General features: G+C 46.1%; 1 protein-coding gene across 1 annotated transcript in view; it reads left to right on the forward strand.

Annotated features, from left to right (window-relative positions):
- The window catches only part of LOC6543980 (MOXD1 homolog 2), a 106,500-nt gene that overhangs the window by 62,010 nt on the left and 23,311 nt on the right, over positions 1 to 21,179 (forward strand). Inside the window, exon 3 of the mRNA XM_001973685.3 lies at positions 8,410 to 8,565. Coding sequence (XP_001973721.1) covers positions 8,410 to 8,565 — 156 coding nt within the window. The remainder of the gene's footprint in view (positions 1 to 8,409; positions 8,566 to 21,179) is intronic.

The raw sequence follows: 21,179 nt of genomic DNA on the forward strand, positions 1-21,179 counted from the left end.
CGAAACGGAAGGGACGGAGGGAGGGGAGGGAGGGGACGGAAGGGAGAACGCAAGTGGACAAGTAATTAGAAAAAGGATTTTCCTGTGCTTTTTTTGCCAAATGAGCCATTTCGTTTCCTCCAAAAAAATACGGCCGTAAAATACGTGCGCTGTTGGCCAAATAGCAATGACAGGAATTTACGCGAGGACAGGAATTCTATTTCAAATCTTAGTTGCTTTGAATTTAGCACCACTCTTTGGTCCAATGTGCACTTGTTAAAGTCCCCATGGTACACAAGCATATTCATCAATTTCGCCTCTTAAGAGCGACCCTCAGGGTTGACAGCTTATCAAACTCCCAAACAAGTCACAAACAAAAAAGAATCCCAAAAAAGGAGCAGCTGCCACAAAGGGTGCACACACACATGTGTGCTTGGAAAATATGCGGGAAGCGAGACACCATTTGCTCATTAAAATAAAATTTTTGCACAAATATTAAATAGCCGAAAACGTTCCGAGGCATATAATCCGAATGTCGCTGGCAATCCCCAATCTGCGACTGACATTGAGTGGTTAAGTGGTGAGCCGGATGGCAGGAGGCAGGAGGCAGGGGATGAGGGATGAGTGCAAGTCCATTTTTCTGAGATAACTCTCTGGTGGCACGGAAAGTGTCAAAAACGCTTAATAAACGTCAATGTCAGGCGATTCCAAGTCAGCGGCGAAATTCAAAATTTTTCAAACAAAACACACTTCTGTCAGTCGGGAAGGACGAGGCCGGGGGGCATGAGGTGAATGGGGTGCTGTCAGGGCTTCAGGATTGCAGATTGGGATTGGGGATTGGGGATTGGAAACCGAAGCGCAATTGAATTCGCAGAGTCAGGCGAACCGGCAAAGGAGCCGGAGCCGGAGCCGGAGCATCCTAGGACACCCAGGACACACATCTCGATGCCAATCCCTCAATTCCGGCTCTCGGTTTCACACACTTTCATTTCATTTCACTTCCATCCATTCCGTTTGGCGCGCTTCGTCTCATCCAGCCGTCGTTCATTCGCTTGACAAATGGAGTGTCATAAATGCAGCCCTTAAGGGCAGACCGCCCCCAACCCTCCACCCCGTTATGCTAAGCGATACGTAGACAGGCAGACCCAACCCACACCCAACCCCGTCCACCACCCACGCAGGGCAGGCCGAAGAGCTAAAAATGCACTGGGGGATTGGAAATTTATTTGAATTTGCTTTTAGTTTTTCGGGTTTGCCTGTGTGTGAGATACATTCAACAGATTTCGATGGCAGCCGTTACGGATCGCATTTAAAAGTGGTTTCAATGTTCAGACCGGGGAACAGAGTTGCCTTTCCGGCGGTTGCAGTGATGGACGAGAGAGGTACCGAGTAGACAAGGAATTTTGCACTTACTCGTAACTGGCAGTCATTTTTTACTTGTATGCTTGCAAGATCAATAAGTGGTGCACGTGAACAGCCCAGTAGATTTACTTGAAAATCCGGTAATAGTTGATAATATTACCCTGTGTTAGCAGGGTAGCAACCACTCGACTTTCCACGGTACCAAAGAACCCAAAGTTCACCAACCCTCGCAGCTGGAAAAGGGACACCCGCAACCGCAGACGAAAACTGACAGACGCGAGCTTAACAATATGACAAATACAATTTTTCGTCTTTATAATTTCATTTTGCTATAACAACGCATTATTGTATAATGCGTTGGGCTATTCTCACAGCCCCACCCCCCAGCGCAGAGTGCCATCATCAGCGACAGCACTCGCATCCGCATCCGCAGGCGAGTGGGCGTGGCCGAAAGCAGAGGGCCAACAGCGTTGGGGCGGCACACGCTCGGACAATTGAAAGCGATATATAAAAAATAGTCACTTCCTCTGGCTCGCTCTATCTGGCTTCCCTTGTTTCTTCTCATAATTCCTGCCATTTTGGTGAATTCTTTTATTTCTCCTTTTTTGCGGTATTTGTCAACAATGGCGGGGTGGCAGTGGAAAAGGGGTGGGGAAAGTATCTGGCTGAACGCCCTAGAGTTAATTTTGAGTGACGTGCAAAGTTTGTTAATTGAATTTGCCTTTTTGATATGTATGTCACATTGATGATGACGCCGCAGTACAGTGGGGACTAGCTAAGTGGGTTGTGTACATGACATTAATTGAGCGCACTAGTTAAAAGGGTTGTTTGCGCTCCCCCTCCCTTCCATTACGTCAACAACCCACCCACCCCCGCCCTCCGGTTATGGACAGCCATCAGGTTCAGCCGAGTTGCGTTGCCAGTTGGGTTTCGAGAAATTGTTTAATGCAAATGGGCAAATCAAGTTCCCCCTCGGGGCTACGAGTCTGAGATTGCGGATAGGAGAGTGCTAAAAAACAATGGGGAGTGGAGTGGTCCCAGAAGTGGAAAATTAAACAAGCGTTGACTTTGAAAATTAAAGAATCCCTTTGATGAGTGCTGTCCAATTAGGGGTAAGAACAACAATGAAATTATCTCTTTTTTGGCCATTAAATACAATATTTTGAAATTGTTCCAATAACGCTATTACGGCGGTATATAAGGTATGCGATCTAATTGAATTCAAACTGGAAAGCACTTTAGTTTTTAATTAACGAATCTCGCACTCATAACTCGTTCACTTTCGCGTATCTCCACTGTTCACATCCATTAATCCGGATGTTGCTTTTTCTGCGCGCTCTGCTCCACTTTGATTTTGATTGTTTGCAGCTACATTTCATTCGGCCACGTTTTAACCCAGCCTACCACACACACAGCCCCACCCTGCCCGTTTTTAATCATTTTAATATGCCACTTTTTGTCCGGCTGTCCAACGCTGCTTAATGCATCAATGAATTTAACAGTGATCAACGGACAAGTGCCGAGGCGGGAAAGTCGGCGGGAAAGTCGGCGGAAATGTGGGGAAACTCGGGGCATGGGGCTGACAAATGGCACTGACTAATTTAAATGTGTCGACTGCCATCGCTCGCATTCATACAGCCTTAGTGGGCAATAATCACTGGACGTTTTAATGTAATATGACCATTGAAGAACATTTAACTCGTTCAATTGCTGTCATTCTCGCCCCTGCTCTCCCATTTTCCCATTTTCCGCTGGGTTACAAATTGCCTACACTGACTGAACAAGACAAAGTGATTGATATTTAATCTAAAATAAAAGCCGAAAGTCCGTTGGGCAATTTCAATTTTAATAAAATGCCTTTTATCTGCATGAATAGAGGGCGGATAGGGGGATAGGGGAGATAGATTGAAATGCAGTGGGTCGGAGGGTTTTGGGTTGGGATGATTGAGAGATGGGAAAGATGAATGAAGGATTCTCCCACTTGGATCTATACAATGTTTACAATCGGAGCGCTGGTGCCGGCCAAGTTGCATTGCATTGCACAATTTGTTGCTGTTTGATTTCATAAAATATTAACTCACAATCTGCAGTGTCTGCATATACATACATACATACATAGAAAGCCAAAGCGGCCAAAGTCTAGGGTTAGGTAAACACACGCAGCTCCCGAAGATGAGATGCCGACTGGCCAGGCTGGCTTAAAATCAACTAAAAGCGATTTAATTTGCCAGAGTACGAGATGGAGCACTCTGGCTGGAAGATACAAGCTCCTTCGGTTTTTGGCTGAGGCTTAACTACCATCCAAAGCACTCAATGTGCTCGAACCCCCTTGAAACCACTTTAACTATATTAATTGATATACTTGCTCGCAGCGGTAATTTAAGCCAACTGAAGTCGCTTGCCAATGCCAATATCATCAGCCCGCCCCCTGCCCCACGCCTCCAACTACTCGTCATTATCAGAGGGAGTATGGGAGATTTGGAAGTGGAATTGCTGGGGTGTGGGGGCTGGAGCCTGATTCTGGGTGGAGATTTCGTTTCTTGATGACTTTGCCCAGAGGCGCGTTCTCTTTTTGGCGCTGACATAGGGGAGATTCTGGGCTGCCGAGCGATGTGCATTGTGCACACGGAGCAGACTTTGTGCACTCCCACAGGCAAATAAGCAGGCAACATGGCGGATACGTAATCAAATGTACATAAGACATCAAACGACGACGGCGGCGACGCCATCAATTCCTAGGCCAAAACAAGCGCGGGCGAGTGGGTGCGGTTCTCCAGAGGAGCTCCTGTGGCATACATCAAGTGCAGGCTAGGAGACTGGCCGCCTGGCCGCCTGGCAAGCGAGGAAATGGCGCAGGAAAGGAAGGACAAGCAGTGCACAGGAAAACAATTTACAATGCCACCAACTAAACAGGATGAGCGCAGGAGCGGAGGAGCAGGCTCAGGGGCGGGGAATGGGATTGGGGGAGTTGCATACAATTTTGGCACTGGCAAATGGCAATAGATAGACTGAGACAGTTAGATAGTTGGCAGCAGGAAGCAGCGCTGCGCAGAGGTGCGCTCGACAAGTTCTCGGCGAGATCAACAGCTTAGTCCGGAGAACTCTACCGCCATTCATCACAGTTTTTCCAAGCCGTTTCCCATTTTTTCGAGTCTGAATCATAAAAACCTGTCGTGAGCTGCAAACCTTTCTCAAGCGTGAGAACTGCGAGTAACTTTGCTGCCAACTCTCCGAGGCACATATTAGTTGGTCTGTGTGTGAAGCGAAAGGAGAGCTAACATTTTGATATTCGTGTGATATGTGTAGTGGGATTCCGGAGCCAGTGAGGGGAGGCGAGGGCACGGGAGGGGTAGCCAGAACCAACCCTTTTGCTGTACGTCTGCTGCGGAGCAAATCTGTAGTGGGCGCTTCGAGTGGGGTGGGCAATAAGTTTAATGTGTGCTGCGAGCATATTCTAAGGCCTCTGCTAGCCAGCTGTCAGTTCAGCTGAGTTCAGATGACTTGAGCGGAGTCGAGCTGAGTTTGCCGTGATGACGGTTCCCCCTATGTACTTGAACTGTCCCAGCTGACGTTGAATTATCATAAATTGGCGAAGTTTGTTTTTGGCATAACAAAACTTGGGCGGAGGTCCTCCGCGATCCACGAATCTGCGAATGGGAGTGTGAAAAGTTGCCATCAGGCGAAAATCGGGACAATTAGGCTCATGTTGTGTGGCGGCGCAAAGGGTTTCCAGCGCTGCAGGAGCAGAGAGCAGGAGCAGAGAGCAGGAGCAGAGAGCAGGGAGCAGAGAGTGGAAGGACTTTGCATAAATCGCGTTCCTCCTCAACGGCACATCCTTGCCGCATAATCCTATTAAATTCACGTTGCGGCGTGCAAAAGCAAAGCAAGCAACTGGCGGGGTGAAGAGCGCAAAAGGTGCTTAATTTGTGCGCTGCTTTTATTGATTTCTCCCAGTCGCCGCCCCTTTCCCGCCCCGCCCTACACACACACATTAGAGAGCAGCGCCGGCTAAAAGGCATTAAAGTCTTGACAAGGCTATTAAATGCTTAAGAGGCAGCGACGTTAATGACAACATCGCAAAAAGGCCAAACCAGGGCAAGCCTGGGCAAACCAGGGCAAGGAGCTGTCTGCTCGAGCAGAAGTAGTCAGGCAGACGCGCCGAGAGCCGCGCAAGGATTACAATTTACGAGTCCTGCGAACCATGAAGGTGTGATAAAATTTCAGCAATTAAAAAAACGCGTGCGTTGACAACGACAACGAGAATGGGAACGAGAACGGGAACGGGATCCGGCTGGAGGAGAAGGTGGCGGAGCCGGTGGGTGGAAACGCAGCGTCGAGGAGCTGCGTCAAGAGCCGAGTCAACGTGGAATGCAACGTAAAAAGAAAGTGGGAAATTCAAATTTCAATAAAGGTCTTAAAGGAATACTCTTTCGAAAGAGGGTGACACAATGTAAGGAGACACTTCCCTTAATTATCGAAATAATGGTGCTAACAGCTTTGCTTGACTAATTAAAAAGTGTTAAGTCAAATTTAAGGAAAACAGTTTCTTTATTAAACTTTTGACTTAGAAGTAAATCTTTCGACTTCCCTTGGTGTTGATTATTTGGACCTAAATGTTATGAATCTATCTGGAAACTCATAAGCGCTGCTGAGTGCCTTAAAGTCTCTGAATTTCTTTCAGTCGACATTGGCGACGTTTCTGCTTCTTCTCCGCGAGCCTTTGTGCCGCCAGCACACACACACACACACACAGGGGGAGTCACCCACACACCTGTAAAGAAAGTTGCGAGCAGTTTAAACGTCGTTGGCATTTGAGAGCAGCTCCAAGAATATTGCAAATTTATGCGCCCTCCCTTTTTGCATAATTACCCCTCGACGACCGGGGGTAACCTTCCCTCCCTCCGCCCCGCCCCGCCCCCTTTCCCGGCAGCGCCCACGCACACGCAGATTTTGATAACGTCGCTCCATGTTGGGTGCTTGCAACATTGCAGCGCGTATTTTTAATTTCCGTCAGTTGCCGCTGTCTCTCTCTCTTTTTTCTAGATAAGCGGGAAACATGTCAAGGTATGACTATGTGTATGGCTCTATGTGCGAGTGTGTGTGTGCCGGTTTGTAGATAATGTAAAATTAAAAGGGAAGCTGTGCAAAACAGGCGTAACGGGAAGAGGAACTGCGCGCCTGCGATCTTGAATTATGCGTTCCCAGATTACCTCCCCTCCCCGCGAAACGGACAGCGAATAGACAGGAAGAGTGGAGAGTGGAGAGTGGAGGGGTACAGTTATCGCGCCATAGATGAAAAATATTTCTACAATTTATGTTAAATGTTTCGGGAGCAGAGAAACTTTTAATTAGCTAACTAAAATGGCAAATGGCAAATGGCGCAGGGTCTGAGATATGATTAATTAAATGCCGGCATGTAATTCGGCCGGCAACAACACGCAGCACTGGATCCAGATGATATAAATTGGGCCAAATTAATTGCAACAGCCTCAGGTGTGTGTGTGGTTGTGTGTAGGTGTGTGCGTGGGTGACTAGCCTCCCCGCTTGCGTGTGTTTGTGGGAAATTTTCGAGGTAATTAGGTGATGGAAAACGCTCATTTTGCTATCAGATGCGATGGGGTGGGGCGGGTCGCTTCGTTGTCGAGGATAAGACAGATGGATAACTTTTTTCTATACGCTATAATCTGTCAGCCGGGATAAAACAGCTTGGGAAAGTGCACATCCTGTTAAGTGTGATAAAAGATGGGGCATTAGCAGAAATAAATCAAATGCTCAGGTGGAGGCTGGATCAGGAACTGACCACCAGCTGCGTGTTTCCTCGTAAATAATGGTAAATGCAATCTCCCAAGTGAATAGAGCGAAATTATTAAACGGGAAATGAGGAAATCGAGACCAAACAGTTTAGTAATTCAAAAGTAAGCTCGTCTGTCCAGGATTTGTGTTTCAAAGATCTAATAAGCAATAAAAAGTCTTTTATTTCAATCGATTCCTGGCACAGTAAAAGCCAAAGCAAGTCGAGATGTGTTTCTAGCGATTCGAATGTAAAGCGAATATTTGAGAAGGCCTCTTCATAGTTCCATATGAAAACAAATAATTAAATCAATAAAATTTTGAAATATCCTCACTGAAGACAACTCCCCGAATTCCATCAGCTCCAATTACGATCGAAGGGCGAAGAGGGGGCACCCAATCTCCATACCCATACCGATAACCACACCCATCCCAATTCACTTTTGACTTTGCCAACATCATCAAAATTTCTGCCAAACAACAAAAAGATGGAGAGCAAAGAATTGGGGAGATGGGGCTAACATGGGGAAGATGGCGAGCATAACGCCCTTTTCCAGTCAACTGCCAATATGAAAAGCCGAATCCTTTTACCCGGCTCCTGGCCACCCATTACCGACCACCCACCACCCACCGCCCACCGCCCAGCACTCAGCCACAACAAGCTGAGAGAACATTTTCAAAATATTGAGCAGGCAGACAGCAGACAGGGGTCATGTTGTTATATGTATAAGAATTTACATACACCCACGTATATCTGGCTTCTGTGTTCGACGAGGCTGGCCAACATGTGCGAAGAAATCGGAGGAGAAGAACGAATAGGGCGACAGGGACAAGGGCCACGAACATTTTTGTATTTTTAAACCGAAAAAGGGTTTACCCATCTGCTTCTTTCCCTGGTCTTGGCCAAAACTACTTATGGAACTTTAACTTTGGCAACTCTGTCAAAACACTTGGAGGAGCCAAAAGTGCAGGGTCCCGGACTCGGTGGTAGGTTGCGTCACCCAGAAAAATCCTGCGAAACACGCGCACCTACAATATGTACAGTAAACACTACAGTAAGCACTAGAGCAAAGTTTGGGATACCGAATTAAAGGCGAAGGAAGACTTCTGCCAAATGATAGGCGTATATATGATATGCGATATCTGGTTACGTTTCCGAAACGAAACCGAGAATCTCCACAGAGATGCAAAAGCCCGGAGTAAATTAAGTATTTTCCCGCATTCTCCCGCGTTTTTCATTCATTAATCCCCGCTCGCTTTCGCTGCATTTAATTACAGGATCGTCACGTCACACGGAACGGAGACCCCGAGCCGGTGGTGGATCCCTCGCAGGATTATATGCTGATGCTGGGCTACGAGAACGCGACGCACACGGTCCTCCGCTTCCGACGCAAGCTGGACACATGCGACCCCAGCCACGACATCGCCATAACGGTGAGTTCAGTCCATCCGGAGTCAACTGCTTAACAGATATACTGGTCAAACTTTCGGCAGCTGCAAGTTTGCGGGTATACCCTGCTAATTTATACCCTCTGCGGGCCCGACTCATAGTTTATGTTAATAAAAGTTTCCGAGTGCCGCCTCCAAAACTACTATGACATGAGCGACTGCCAGAAGTACTCAAGTGACTTCCACTTTTCTCGGGGGAGGCGCTCGTGGGCGTACACTGAGAATAATTGGCTTATAGAATACGAGGAAAAAATACGGAAGGGAGCGAATAATTTGTAATTAAACCATTCCGGCAAAGGCGATGAAATTCGTGTTCGAATAAATGATCCTATTAGTTGAATTTTATAAATATCAAAATGAAATTTAAGTAATCCAACATTTTTAATTCCTGCTTAGCAACCGTATTATGGTATTGATACCCTTTCAAAATCCACTAATTTTAAAGAATTTGTTTTTCTGTGTAAGGAATAGAGGGGTGCCCGTTTCGCCAATGACCTTAAACAAATATAAACATTTATATAAAATTTGTGGCATGCTAAGCATGCGGAATCAGCCCCCAGGCCGTTTCCTTTTTCCCAGACTGAAGTAGCAAGTAGCAAGCAGCAAGGATTAAGGATTAAAGATTACGGACTGCGGCTTAGGGGTTGCATGCTATCCGTTAAGCCCTGCTGCCGCTTATTAGCTGCACTCCAGGGCCATTTCAATCGGTTCATATGGGCTGTGCAATTAGCTGCCAAATCTCTTCATCGTCAGCCAGCTCATGGCACTTTATCAAAGCCGCAGATATTGGGAAAATCCGGAGAGCGGGCGAACAAGTCATAGTGATAAAAGTTTTATCACGTATAACTTAAGCGTAAATCTTAAAGAAAACTTTCTGGTTAACTTGAGTAAACAAAGCGCGTGGCGCAAACACCCAAATACTTCCCGAGCAGGGAAGGGGCAAAGGACACATATGCCAGACATGGCGACAAGGACCAAAGGCAACTGAACGCCCCAACCACAAAGAGTATACGCATATTGAGATGTAGTGTGTCTCCAGTTTGACTAACCCAAAAGCAGCGGGGTGGGCAAAAAATGTTATGCAGAGTCGCGTGTGTTTGTTTGTAGACACATTTGGTTATTGCTTTATCTAAACGGTCCTAGTAAATCCCCTCCCCTTTCCCCTTTCCCTTTTCCCTCCAGGAACCAGGCGCATTTTTGTGGGAGGGAGCATTTTATTTGTCTAGCATATTAATTGGATTTTGTCGCGTCATCAGTGAACCCGTATAGATGGGGATTGGCGAATGGAGGGACCTCAGACCCACCTCAGCAGGAAAAGTCTTTCGGCCAAATCGCCCTAGACAAATTAGTTTGCAATAAGCCAGTACTTAGTGTTGTTGTAGCCTTGGCAAGCTCTCGTTGGAGCTTTTGGAGCAATTTTGGAGCACAATGCAAAGTTTTAATGAATTTCTGTTTCAGCTGACCCCGCTCTACGCAGTTCGCTTAAGTTTGCCACTACAATTTACTCTGAATCAGGGAGTGGATAAACGGAGGTGGTGGAGGGGCGTTCCGGATTGCCACTATTTGTACAATCCAAATACCCTAGGACCACAGGAAGTATTTGCTTTTAAAAATCCAGTTGGGTTTGAAACTGGCATTCACATCATCGAAAAATGTGTTTTCAATTGAGTTCTTTGAGCTGGTATTGCCCCTATCCACTTTAAATACAGGCGGTTGCAAGTATTTTTGTGTATAAAGACTAATAAAGGTTGTCATTTAAAGGATGTGTATCAACCATGAAGATATCTCCAGTGACTCAAATTTCTATATTCCTCTTTCCAATAACTTGGTGGTGCAGGTTGTATTATATCCCTGAACCGCTATTCCCATTTTCATCAGCTAAAAAGAAGTTTTCCCCATTTTGGCCTTGCTTTTGTGCTTTCCCCCAACTTCTTCACCGATTTCCGCTTTTGCACCATTTTGGGCAAGGTATTTTGCATCTTGTGCGCCATCCCGGAACTCCCCGCCGCCCCATGAATAAAAAGTAAACTACAACTTGCAGTTTTTTGCATTAAGTAAGGGTGGGGGATGGGGATGGGGTGTGAGTGGTGGAGGGCAGTGGAGTAGGAAAGCAGAAGCAACCATTTGGCAAATTAAGCGCTGTTTGTTGTGCATCCGGGGGGGTGAGCGGGAGGAGGGAGGTGGGAGGTGGGAAAAATTAATAATGTATTGTGTGCAGAGCCATTTGCAAGGTTTGAGTTTGGTTTGTCCAGAACTTTGAGGTCAGCGTGCGGGGCATGATTTGCCATGCACTTAAAAATTTATTAATTGTTTGCGTTTCTGCAAGAAGTACTCCCCCAAAGCCCCGAAAACGCCCCGAAAACGCCCCTCAGCACCCCCACCCCGTTTGCGCGTTTAACGAGCGGCAATTGTGCAAATTACAGCAAAAGCTCGCTGGCAGAAGAATACTTTTGTTCCATTTTGTCTTTGGTGTAAGAACCTCGGACCACTTCAAGCTCCTTTGGAAATGAAAACTCCCAGCCCTTTTGGCATTCACGCCGAACTGAATATTTGATCCTTTTCCCAAACTTTCAACTTTAATCTCCATCACCTTTACACATTTTTTTTGGACTTCGGCCACTTTAGAGCCCATTGAAGCCAGGCATATGAACATATCAGTCTAAGCCGCTCAAGTGGCATAATCATTTTAGCGCACCCCGCCAGATCTGACCCATTTTCTCGTAAGAATGCCCAAATTAACCCCGCCAGGAGATGAACTCAAGCCGAGCCTGCGTTTTTGATATACCAAAATAAGAATTTCCAGCTGTTTGAGTCCGTAATATAAAATCCTATTTTAAATAACTTTTAGCGATTTCAGGAATTTCCACGGCACAGCAACCCCCGAGACCCAGAATATTACGGCGAAAGGTCATAAAAAATGGAATAAAAATGGTGCAGGGTGCTCGGGGCGGAGTCAATCAGCTGCTCAACCTTTCGAGTTGCCAGTGCTCAATTAAGCGTGTACCATAAATTCCCTGGCCGTGGAGCCACCCCTATATCCTATATCGATATAGGGTATGCGGTACTCGAACGCGGAGCATATGTGCGAAGGGCATGATCTCGGGGAAAGTTCAAAGTTTGGCTCGACCGCTGTTCCTATAAGTATAAATAAAAATGTTATTTATATAATTAATTGTATCAGTCGGAGGAAATTGGCCATGCGAGCAACCCTTTTGGCTGGCTCCCGCTCTTTTTCGGGCTCATACATAAATAAAACTGTGGGGGAGGCGAAGAAGTTGCACGCACCTTTTTTCCCAATAAAACCAAAGTGGGTGGTGGGTGGTGGGCGGTGTGTGGCAGACAGCCGCAAAAACGTCAACCACAAAACAAAAATTACAGCCACTAAAAACCGCCAACGACATTGGCGACGACGAAGTTGAAAATATCAATCGATGTGGGTTCATTTATGTGTAATGAACATTAATGAAGCGCAAAGAGCGCGACTAATAACGAAATTACCAATTGGCCAAAAAGAGTCAGGAGCGCAATGGGCAGATGACGTCATTGGATTTTCCTTCATTGTGCGCCCAGTATCTCATCTCCATCTTGACCCACTGCAAGTGGATAAAGGAAGTTTTCTGGGGCGTTCAATCTATGAAAAGAAATCAGAAATCAAGCATTCCACAGATAGCGAGCTTGATGGGGGAAATGGATGATATATATAGATAGGTGGTAAGGGCGTGCAGAGGAGGAATAATAATACTGCGCATAAACCATAAAATGCCATTTAGTGCGTCATTTCAATTTGATTGCGAAGCTTAACTTTGCCTAATGCGAGGGCGTAAAATCGAAAATGGACAAAAAAGTTGTAAAGAAATTGTAAAGTTCTGCCACTGAGTCGGTCAATTCCAGCTCATTGAAATATTTTTAATGATTTCCTGCGTTATCCCGAAACTTTGGCACTCAAATCTAAACGACCACTGGCGAATGCGAAATTATAGCTCAAAGTAATCACAAAAGGATTAGGAAGCGACTGTCAGATAAATTTGGCAAGCACAGATTGAGACACATTTATCACTCAATATTTGCGTCCTTCGCCTGTCATTTGCTTGATTATTCCTCCTAATTTTGCCCACCACTTTCGGTTCTTTTTCTGAATTGATAATGAATGGCTTTCAATTTATTCGGGCCAACAATAGGCGCTCGAAGTGTTTTTGTCGTGGCTTTAATTAAATTTTCTCAACTCGCTTAATTGCCCCACGCCCACTGCAAATCATTAAAATCTTTATGGGCCGGCCAATCTTTATCGCCCTGCCAATGAAAACCCTCAATTTGACGACGTACACAGAATTGTCATCACGTAGCCTCCATCGGACCACCCGACCAAATGGAAAAGTCCGCCTTAATGGGCATTATATGTAGCTGCTCCTCCACTCAGAAGAGCTTTTGTTGTGATTTATGCATAATAATTGAGTAATTACAATTTTTAATTTCCCATTGACTTTCATGTTGCAATATTATTATTATTGTAATTATTATTTGCTTAGGCCAACAAACTACGCCAGGGAGAACAAAAAGAAACTCATTTAAAATGCTAATTTTCTAAACTGGGCAAATTATAATTCAACAGAGACCGAAAGCAACATTCCGCGCCGAAAGTGACAATTAACACTAATTGTCATTATAATAATTTCATATTGTTTTTTGCTCTCAGTTGTTGTTACCACTAGTGCTGTTGTTGTTCTGGTAATTGTTTAAGCTGGCCACGGCATTTTGCTGTACCGACAATTTAAAATGCAAAAACTGGAGTGCAGAAAAAAGAATCGTGGGACGAAAACTTTGCCGTGTGAAGTTCAGCCGAGTTCGAAGCTTCGAAGCCGGGTGAAAATATTGTTTTTAATATAATTTATGTGCCCGGTGCAGGGCACAAGTCGAAGTAGTTCTGTAATGGAATTATGGCCCCTTCTCCACGCTCTGCCCTCCATCAGATCCGCACATGGCGCTACAATTTTTGCTATGTGTTTATTATTTTAACACGAAACTTGCACTCGAGCCGAAGGGCGGGGTCCGCGGGGAGCTTTCCCCACTTGTAAACAGTAATTTTTGCCCATTAATGGCGGGTCCTTGCATACTCACATGTGTACGTGCATACATGCTGTACATATTGTTGTTTCCTCGCAATAGGGACCTAGGGTGGAGCAGAAGGGAAACAAAAAGGCAACAAGTCAAGTCGACAGTAATTTTCAACACTTACCAGCGGGCTAAGGACCCAGGGTGCCCAGAGCCCCAGAGTCGCAGGACCTCAGGACCTCAGGACCTCGGGACCTCGGGATTCAGAACCCCAATGGCCATTGCAATTTTACATCAAAGCAGCGAATTCTTCGAAACAAATCCAACCTGAGTGGGGGAAATCCTGTGACGAACGCGGCCAAGAAAGTGGGCCCCAATGGAAGGCCGGCGGTTCCGCAGAGAAAGCGTTTTGGGGAACAGACATTCGCAGACATTTCCTTCGTGGCGCTGACTTTTGTGCAAAATCGTGCCATAAACAGGACCTCCCAACATCCCAGCGCCAACATTCAAACGGTCCACATATGTGAGCAGTTTGTCACGGCATAAGCCAGAGCTTGGGGCTTCAACTTGGGGGCTTGGGGCTCCAAGGAGTGCAGCTATGGATTCGCGTCACAGCAGAACGCAAAAACCAAAACCAAAGCACTGACTTTTATAATGAATTATTAGTGGAGTGGTCGGGGGCTTGGGTTGAATGTGTGGTGTTTGCGGGTCTTGCGGTTTCAGCTTGGCACTTAAAAATTTAATAGGGCTGCAACAGAACTACCGACGCCGACTACCGACCCAAAAAGAAGCCACCCGAACCCCCAAAAGCATGCAAAGAAGTTTAAATTGATTTAATTTTTCAGGTTTTTTTTGAGCTCGGCCAGCCGACTGGAAATCCTTTGGCACTTTGTTAGTGCCAAAGTCACAAGAGCATAACCGAACATTTTAGCCTTGCCCGAAAAAAATAAATGGCAACTAAAAGCCAAGTTAAGTGCTCAAGGTGGTCAGCCGCTCGTTTCTCCGCCCAAAAATACCATTAATGCAGTGGCAAAGTTCAAGTGGTCGCCAAAAAATGATGAAATTAACCTTCGGCCAAAACGCAGAGGTAAATGCCAAAAAAAAGCAGCGCAATGTGAATTGGACTAGAGCCTTGTTCATTTGTGCTTCCCGCTCATTACGCCTCGCAATGTTTTTCACATTTTTGGGAACCGTTTTATGTTGATTGCTTTGAAGCGCACAATGTTGGCAAAAAAGAGGCAAGCCCCTTTTAGCCCCTGCAACCGTGAAACTCCTTCCGCGCTGAAAGCCTCTTTTGCAACGCAAACACTCTCATCTAAACCAGACCACTTTACACTGGCCGCGCAGCCAAACAAAAATTGCGCATAATTCCGGCTCGGTGAAAGTTTCGAGTTCTGAGATGGGCTCCACCACTCCTCCTTTTCGGCGGAGTCCTGCCCACGGAGTTCTAAACGCTCCCCAGCCCGAAACCCCGTCCTCGTATATTTGTCAAGCAAATGGAATAACCGCTGCAATTGCTACAACGTCAAAGCCAAACAAAAATGTTATTTGCCGCTTTGCCCAAAAATCAAGTACACAGCCAGTTCGCAGTCCAAAAACACAGTGCCGCCAGCGGGCCAGGATTGGAGGGAGTGAAATGTGGATTTTGATGTTGCCTGGTGCCCGAAAAGTGGTCTACGCGGAGCCGGAGGTCGGCTGGTCCTGGACTCCGGCGCTCGCCCGCCTAGTCGCTTTATTAAAGTTAAAGCCGGCATTGTCCCTTTTCACACATGAGTTTGCAAGTTGACGAGCTTCGAATGAGCGAGCAAATCAACCAACGAATGCACAGTCGCAGGACGAGGGAACCATTGGGGCAGCTCATATAAACTGTAGAGGGATTCTCGTATGCCCAGGTTTCCAGCTGCAGCCAGCGCAGAAAACAATCCAAGTTGTTAGGGTAAAAGCTGGTCAGTCAGCCTTGGTTAACCGGAACGAACCCGCAAATGGCATGTCATGGAAATGTGCATTAATATTAGAACTGAAAGGCTTTAATTTAAAAAAAAAACACTTTGAATTAACCATTTGTAGAATATACTTTCAAATATTGCTTATACTCGCGTATAGTCGCTGGTAAGCACAGAGTCCGCACCTAAGACTAACCTAATATATTATAATACTTATGTAAAGATGGAAACGTATCGGAACTCCATCTACAGTGAGAGTACATTCCCAAATGGTTCACTTTCCGACCAGGCCCGAATTTCCCCCTATCGCTCTTTTTTCGGACTGTGATTTTCCCGAATCGCGCTCGCAGGTTTGCACTCGCCGTGTTTGGGTGTGTAGCTGTTTGGCTGTTTGGGATCGGGTGATGGAGGCGGAAGGGCTGGGGTTCCATTCTGATGGTGTTGTGGCACTCGAAGTGCATGTGAAACGTGCAGAGCAAAAAACCGAAAGCAAAGCAGCAGGCAAACCCAACACAACGCAATGGGAAACGTTTGTTTTAATGCCCCAAAGCGACAAATATTGAAAGAGAGCGCAGTGAAGTTGGAGTCTGGTACTGGGACTGCAATACTAAGCTCCAGTAGGCGATTTAACAGCCAAAGTAATGCAATGACAAACAAAACAGCCGGCACGTCTATGTTTTCGAGTTTCGCAGTTTTTCAGTTTTCCAGGGGCTTAAGTGGAGAAGCTCGACCGGGGATCGCACGTTTTTGGCCATTTTCCGTCCGAGTTTTGGCAAACGTTTTGCGAGGTGAGCTGCCACGGCAGCGGGAGGGCCATAAATAACGAGCCCAGTTGAGTTGCTTTTCAGCGCAGCTGGTTATGGCCGGACCGGAGAGGAGACGTCCTGTCAAATGCAACAGGGCCGGCACAAAAACCAAAACGGCCCAACCAGGTCGTAGCAAAAAACGCGAAAATCTGCGCATCCTTCGAGCCAAAGTAATTAAAGTGGCAAACGCTGACAGCCAGAGGGCGCCACCTAAAAATCCGTCATATATAAAAAGCGTGGATATACGTATATGCTATATGGAAACCGCATGCCAGCCGCTTCCATGCTCCTCATCCGCTGAGCTGTGCAAAACCAATTTGTTTATAAAAATATTAGACCACATATGGCGGGGGTTGGCGGGGTTGGGGGGGCTCTGCTGGACACCATAAAGTATGCAATAGTTGCCTGACCTGTGTAGTTATTTTATTATATTATTTATGGTCAAATGGCGAAGTAAACTTGCATTTTTTCGCCCCGCTTTTTACGCTTTTCATTCGGTAAACTCGCTGAACAAACTCGGTTAGTAAATTCATTTTAAGCCAAGCGGGACTGGCTCATACTCCGATGTAAGCCAAATACCGCGCTAGTGACCAAAGCAACCGCAAAGTCCGAGCAACTAAGACACATCCACACATGGACGGGCGAGGAACACAGATGCAGACACACTGACACACACAAAGTAGCCGCAAAAAAGTGGTCAGTTGGCCAAAAACTAAACGAAATGTAATAAAGCAACGGATATGCCAGTTTGGCTTGCACCCCACTTCTCACCCTTCCCCGCGCCACTCCACTTTATCGGAAAAGCGGTCCTAGGGATATATGTTAAAAGCATTTGCAGCAGCAGTTAGCACAATAAATGAATATGAATTAGGCAACAGGGAAGCAAAGGGTGGAGGAAAAGTCTAAAGTAACCCAATACAGATGTGCTACTAATATGAAAAGAGACCCCAATCGACTGCTTTGCATAGCTGTGCAAACAACCTGGATATTTTTGTCTCGACTTTAACTTAATTAATTGAATGACATTGGTTACAAAATCTGGTAATGGCTAACGAGCGATTCTCCTAACAAATAAATGTGTGACATGTTATAAATAATACAGGATGACTCTAACGCTTAGGATGAGTTAAGCATCGGCAAATACGATTAGATTTGTAGCTTTGTAAAGGAAGAGGCGTTATAAATTGCCATCTTCCTGGCTGTGGTTTATTTATTTTACCAACTTATTGGTAATTTAGTTTTCGGACACAAAACCCTCCTTTTTATGGCTATTTACCCCTGCTGAGTCCCACCATTTCTCGTCTTAATTTGAGCCATAACTTAAACTATATTTGCTTGGCCAAACACTTTCCTTTTGACCCATTTGAAGATGCCATCTTGTTTACACTTTTGTCTTAATCTCCTTACGGGTGGCAATTTTAGTTTCATTTGCCAAATCGCACACATACTTATGTCTATGTCCAAACGTATTTGCTGCAATAATTTACGCTGCATTCCTCCTGTGCATTCCGAGCTCAAATACTGCCGCTTTTGTCCACTCAAAAGCATTAATTTTCCTCACAGCTCAAACAACATTTTCATTTACACAGACATGTGAATAAGTGAATGGGCTAGTGAGTAGAGTGAGTAGAGTGAGTAGAGCGAGTCGAGTGAGTGTGTGGAAGAGTGAATGAGCCGAGACAACATCTGCGGGCACTCTGGGGAGAAACCATATTAGATTTGTTAATTTAAATGCAATTGCCGAAAGCAGTTGCACCTTGAGCCAAATGGCCTTTGCCTTCGTACCATAAATAAATCAAATTAATGTCAATTGCACCGAACACAACAACAACAACAGCAGCCCGGCTCGGCACAAATGTGTCCAGACATTCTGGCCAGGTTCGGCTCAAAGGACTCAATATAATGAAACAGAAATCATTAAGCCACTTTGCGGAGACGTAGAGAGTGTCGAAAAACGATTACAGGCCTGGGACTAACTCGAATATTTCGGCTGCTTTGGCCACTCTTCTTATTCCGCCTGGTCTGAGCCTCCAGCTGTGCCCCAAGATGTCATGATGCATGTGGGCTGCCTCCGCTCGAGAGGGTTGTCAACAATGTGCAATGATTTCTCTCCGGTCGAAGGCAATCACAGAGGCTGACACGGCAATTAGGCTGCAACAAAAGGGTTCGGGGGGAGTGACCACTTCTGCCTATTAGTTATTGAAATCAGCTGTCAGAAAGTTCCGAAATTGCACAAGTCCCAACTGATGACTGGAATGGCATAAATGCCACAGCAAGCAAAGGCACTGGCACACACTGCGAGAAATCGAGGAAATGTCAGGGCAACTTGGGCACGTCTGAGTGGCAATCGAAGTTTCCGATGTAATTTCCCACATGCAAAATTGATATTCAATGTGCTTTGGCTAGTGTAAAACGGCTAAGAAGAGCAGATCCCCCGACAGCCACTCACAAAAATGGCCGACGTGACCTAGGTAACCTGGTTGGCATTCACACTAGGGTAGCCCAAAAAGCCTGCTCACGGTCACATGTGGTGCATGTTCTTCCAGTCAGTTATGGATGGAGTGTAATGTGACCTTTTCAAAACATCTGCGATTCGGTACAAGCTACATTGCGTACGGCTGATATATTTATCTGGCAAAATGAGAGGATAAAACCTTCGAGGGTCACCCTAATGCAGGCACATGCACTCGCAGGAACAGACACACATATCCAAAGGACACGGGTTTCTGGGGAATGGTTGATTTGATTGCCGAGTGAGGAGGAAGTCGCCTGAAAAGAGGAGCAGCAGGAATGGAATGGACCGTGGGTTTTGCGCTCAGCTGCTGCAGAAAGTTTTCACAATGCCAGTTGCCCATTTCCCATTTCCCTTTTTCCATTTCCCCGCTCAAGTGTGAATTCATGTAAATGTGTGTGCAAGTCCTGTGCCGCATTTGTTTGCTCTGTTTATAATTCAATTGTAAATGCATTTCAATTACGTGCACATTAAACGGGGCCAGCGCAGACAAAGTTTTCGGTGTCGGGCCAAGGACTCCGACTTGACCACTGGGCCAAGACCAGGACCAGAAGCAGTTCCAGGGCCATTACCACGGCCATTGCCGGGCAGAGTCTGGTCCAGAATGTGGTCCGGAGTCAGAGCCAACTTAGCGAACGGAACACGCTCCGCATTTAAGGACAATTGGCCCATTATGGCAGCGCGTTGAAACGGCAAACGAAAGCGGGCAAAAAACAAAGAGTGCGAGGGGAAGGCGCCCAGAATAACAATGCCATTAACAACTACTGCAAATGGCTCTTAAAGGTGCAATGTGTGAACGAATGCCGAGTGCCGACGAATGGGCAGGCAGGAGTTGGCTGCCTGAAATAAGAAACAACTGCAATGATATGCAGCTGAACTTTCAGTGCCAAAGCAGTTTTCACAAAGTTCGAAGAAAATGTTAGAGCGCACATTGTTGAGCCATCTTGCAGCAAGGATATGTGGTAGGACATTATATCATTTACTTAAGCCAAGCTAAGCTGTTTTAGGGAATATAGTTTTCGGATTAAAATTAACATATTTAAATACCTATATTCATTAGGCCTAAACAAACATTTTGCATTCGAAACGAGCGCATCTGCAGCGTTGTTAACAAGGCTTAATTAAATGAAAACCGGGCCAAAAGGCGCCAGTGCTCCCGACCCCCTGAGAAATCGAAGGGGTTAGAGCCACCCCCGTCGCGTTGCGACCAGTGAAACCTGCCTAGTCAGAGGTTAAATGACCTTTGGAGTGCACTTAACCAGGCAGCCAGGCTCAGCCAAGCGCTCCATTCGAGGCTGCATCTGCCTCGGTGTGTGTGGTTGTGCTGGTGTGTAGTTCGTGCTGCGTCCTGCAACCCTCGCAAGTTTTTTGGGTCTCAACCAAAGCCACTCTAATGAGTCGTCCAAGTCCGAGCTCCAGTCCCACCGCATTCACAATTAGCCTCGAGTCCTTCTGGTCCTGCAGCAGTCACTAAAGTGTAACCTGTATTCTTGACCGCACTCCACTCCCCACTCCCCATTGCCCACCCCCTTCAGCCCGTTCACCGTGCCCACAACATCGTCATCGTCATCGTCTTTGGCAATTAAGCCTTGGCCGACCGTTGACCACGGCAAATGACCGCAGCCAGTTTGCTTTCATTAATTTTTGGTTGTAATCCTTGCTGAAGCTTTTCATTTCATTTTAGTTTTCGCCTCGCAGTTGTTGTTCCACCGACTACGGCCGGGCTCTTTTCGTCCGGACTCGCCGGACTGCCGGACTGCCGGACTCTTCCTCGTCATCCTTGTCGTGCGTGTGCATAGTTCGGTGCACACTTTTTCACACTTGGTCGTACCTACAGAGCTCTGCAGAGGATGCCCAGCACCTGGAGGGGTGGCATGGTTTAAGGGGTCCAAGGGTTCGGCGTTCAGGGTTCTCGAAATCTCCAAAGCCAATTTATTCTGCTATAACCTTTATGATTAGCTGGGAACTAGAACACTGGGAATTTAATTTAGATAACCTAGAACACAGCCACACAAATGGAATCTTAGATACTATGAATTGCCCCCTAAATAACTGAGCTATTTGAACTTGAATATTATAGATGAAAAACCAGCAATTTCAGATAGGAAAATGATTTTGCTTATTTACGTTAATTGTCTCCTACAGGCTTAGATGTAGCTAGGAAATGTGGAATTGCATCTATAATTGTAGAATACTCATTTTTACTTGCTGATCCCATGAATACAAACTGCAATAATTGTTCAAATCAGGATCACCCATTCAATTGAAAGCCACTGACACTTCCGAGAT

This window comes from Drosophila erecta, unplaced genomic scaffold (genome assembly GCF_003286155.1).
Source record: "Drosophila erecta strain 14021-0224.00,06,07 unplaced genomic scaffold, DereRS2 tig00000021-arrow-pilon, whole genome shotgun sequence".
NCBI classification, from domain to species: Eukaryota; Metazoa; Arthropoda; class Insecta; order Diptera; family Drosophilidae; genus Drosophila; species Drosophila erecta.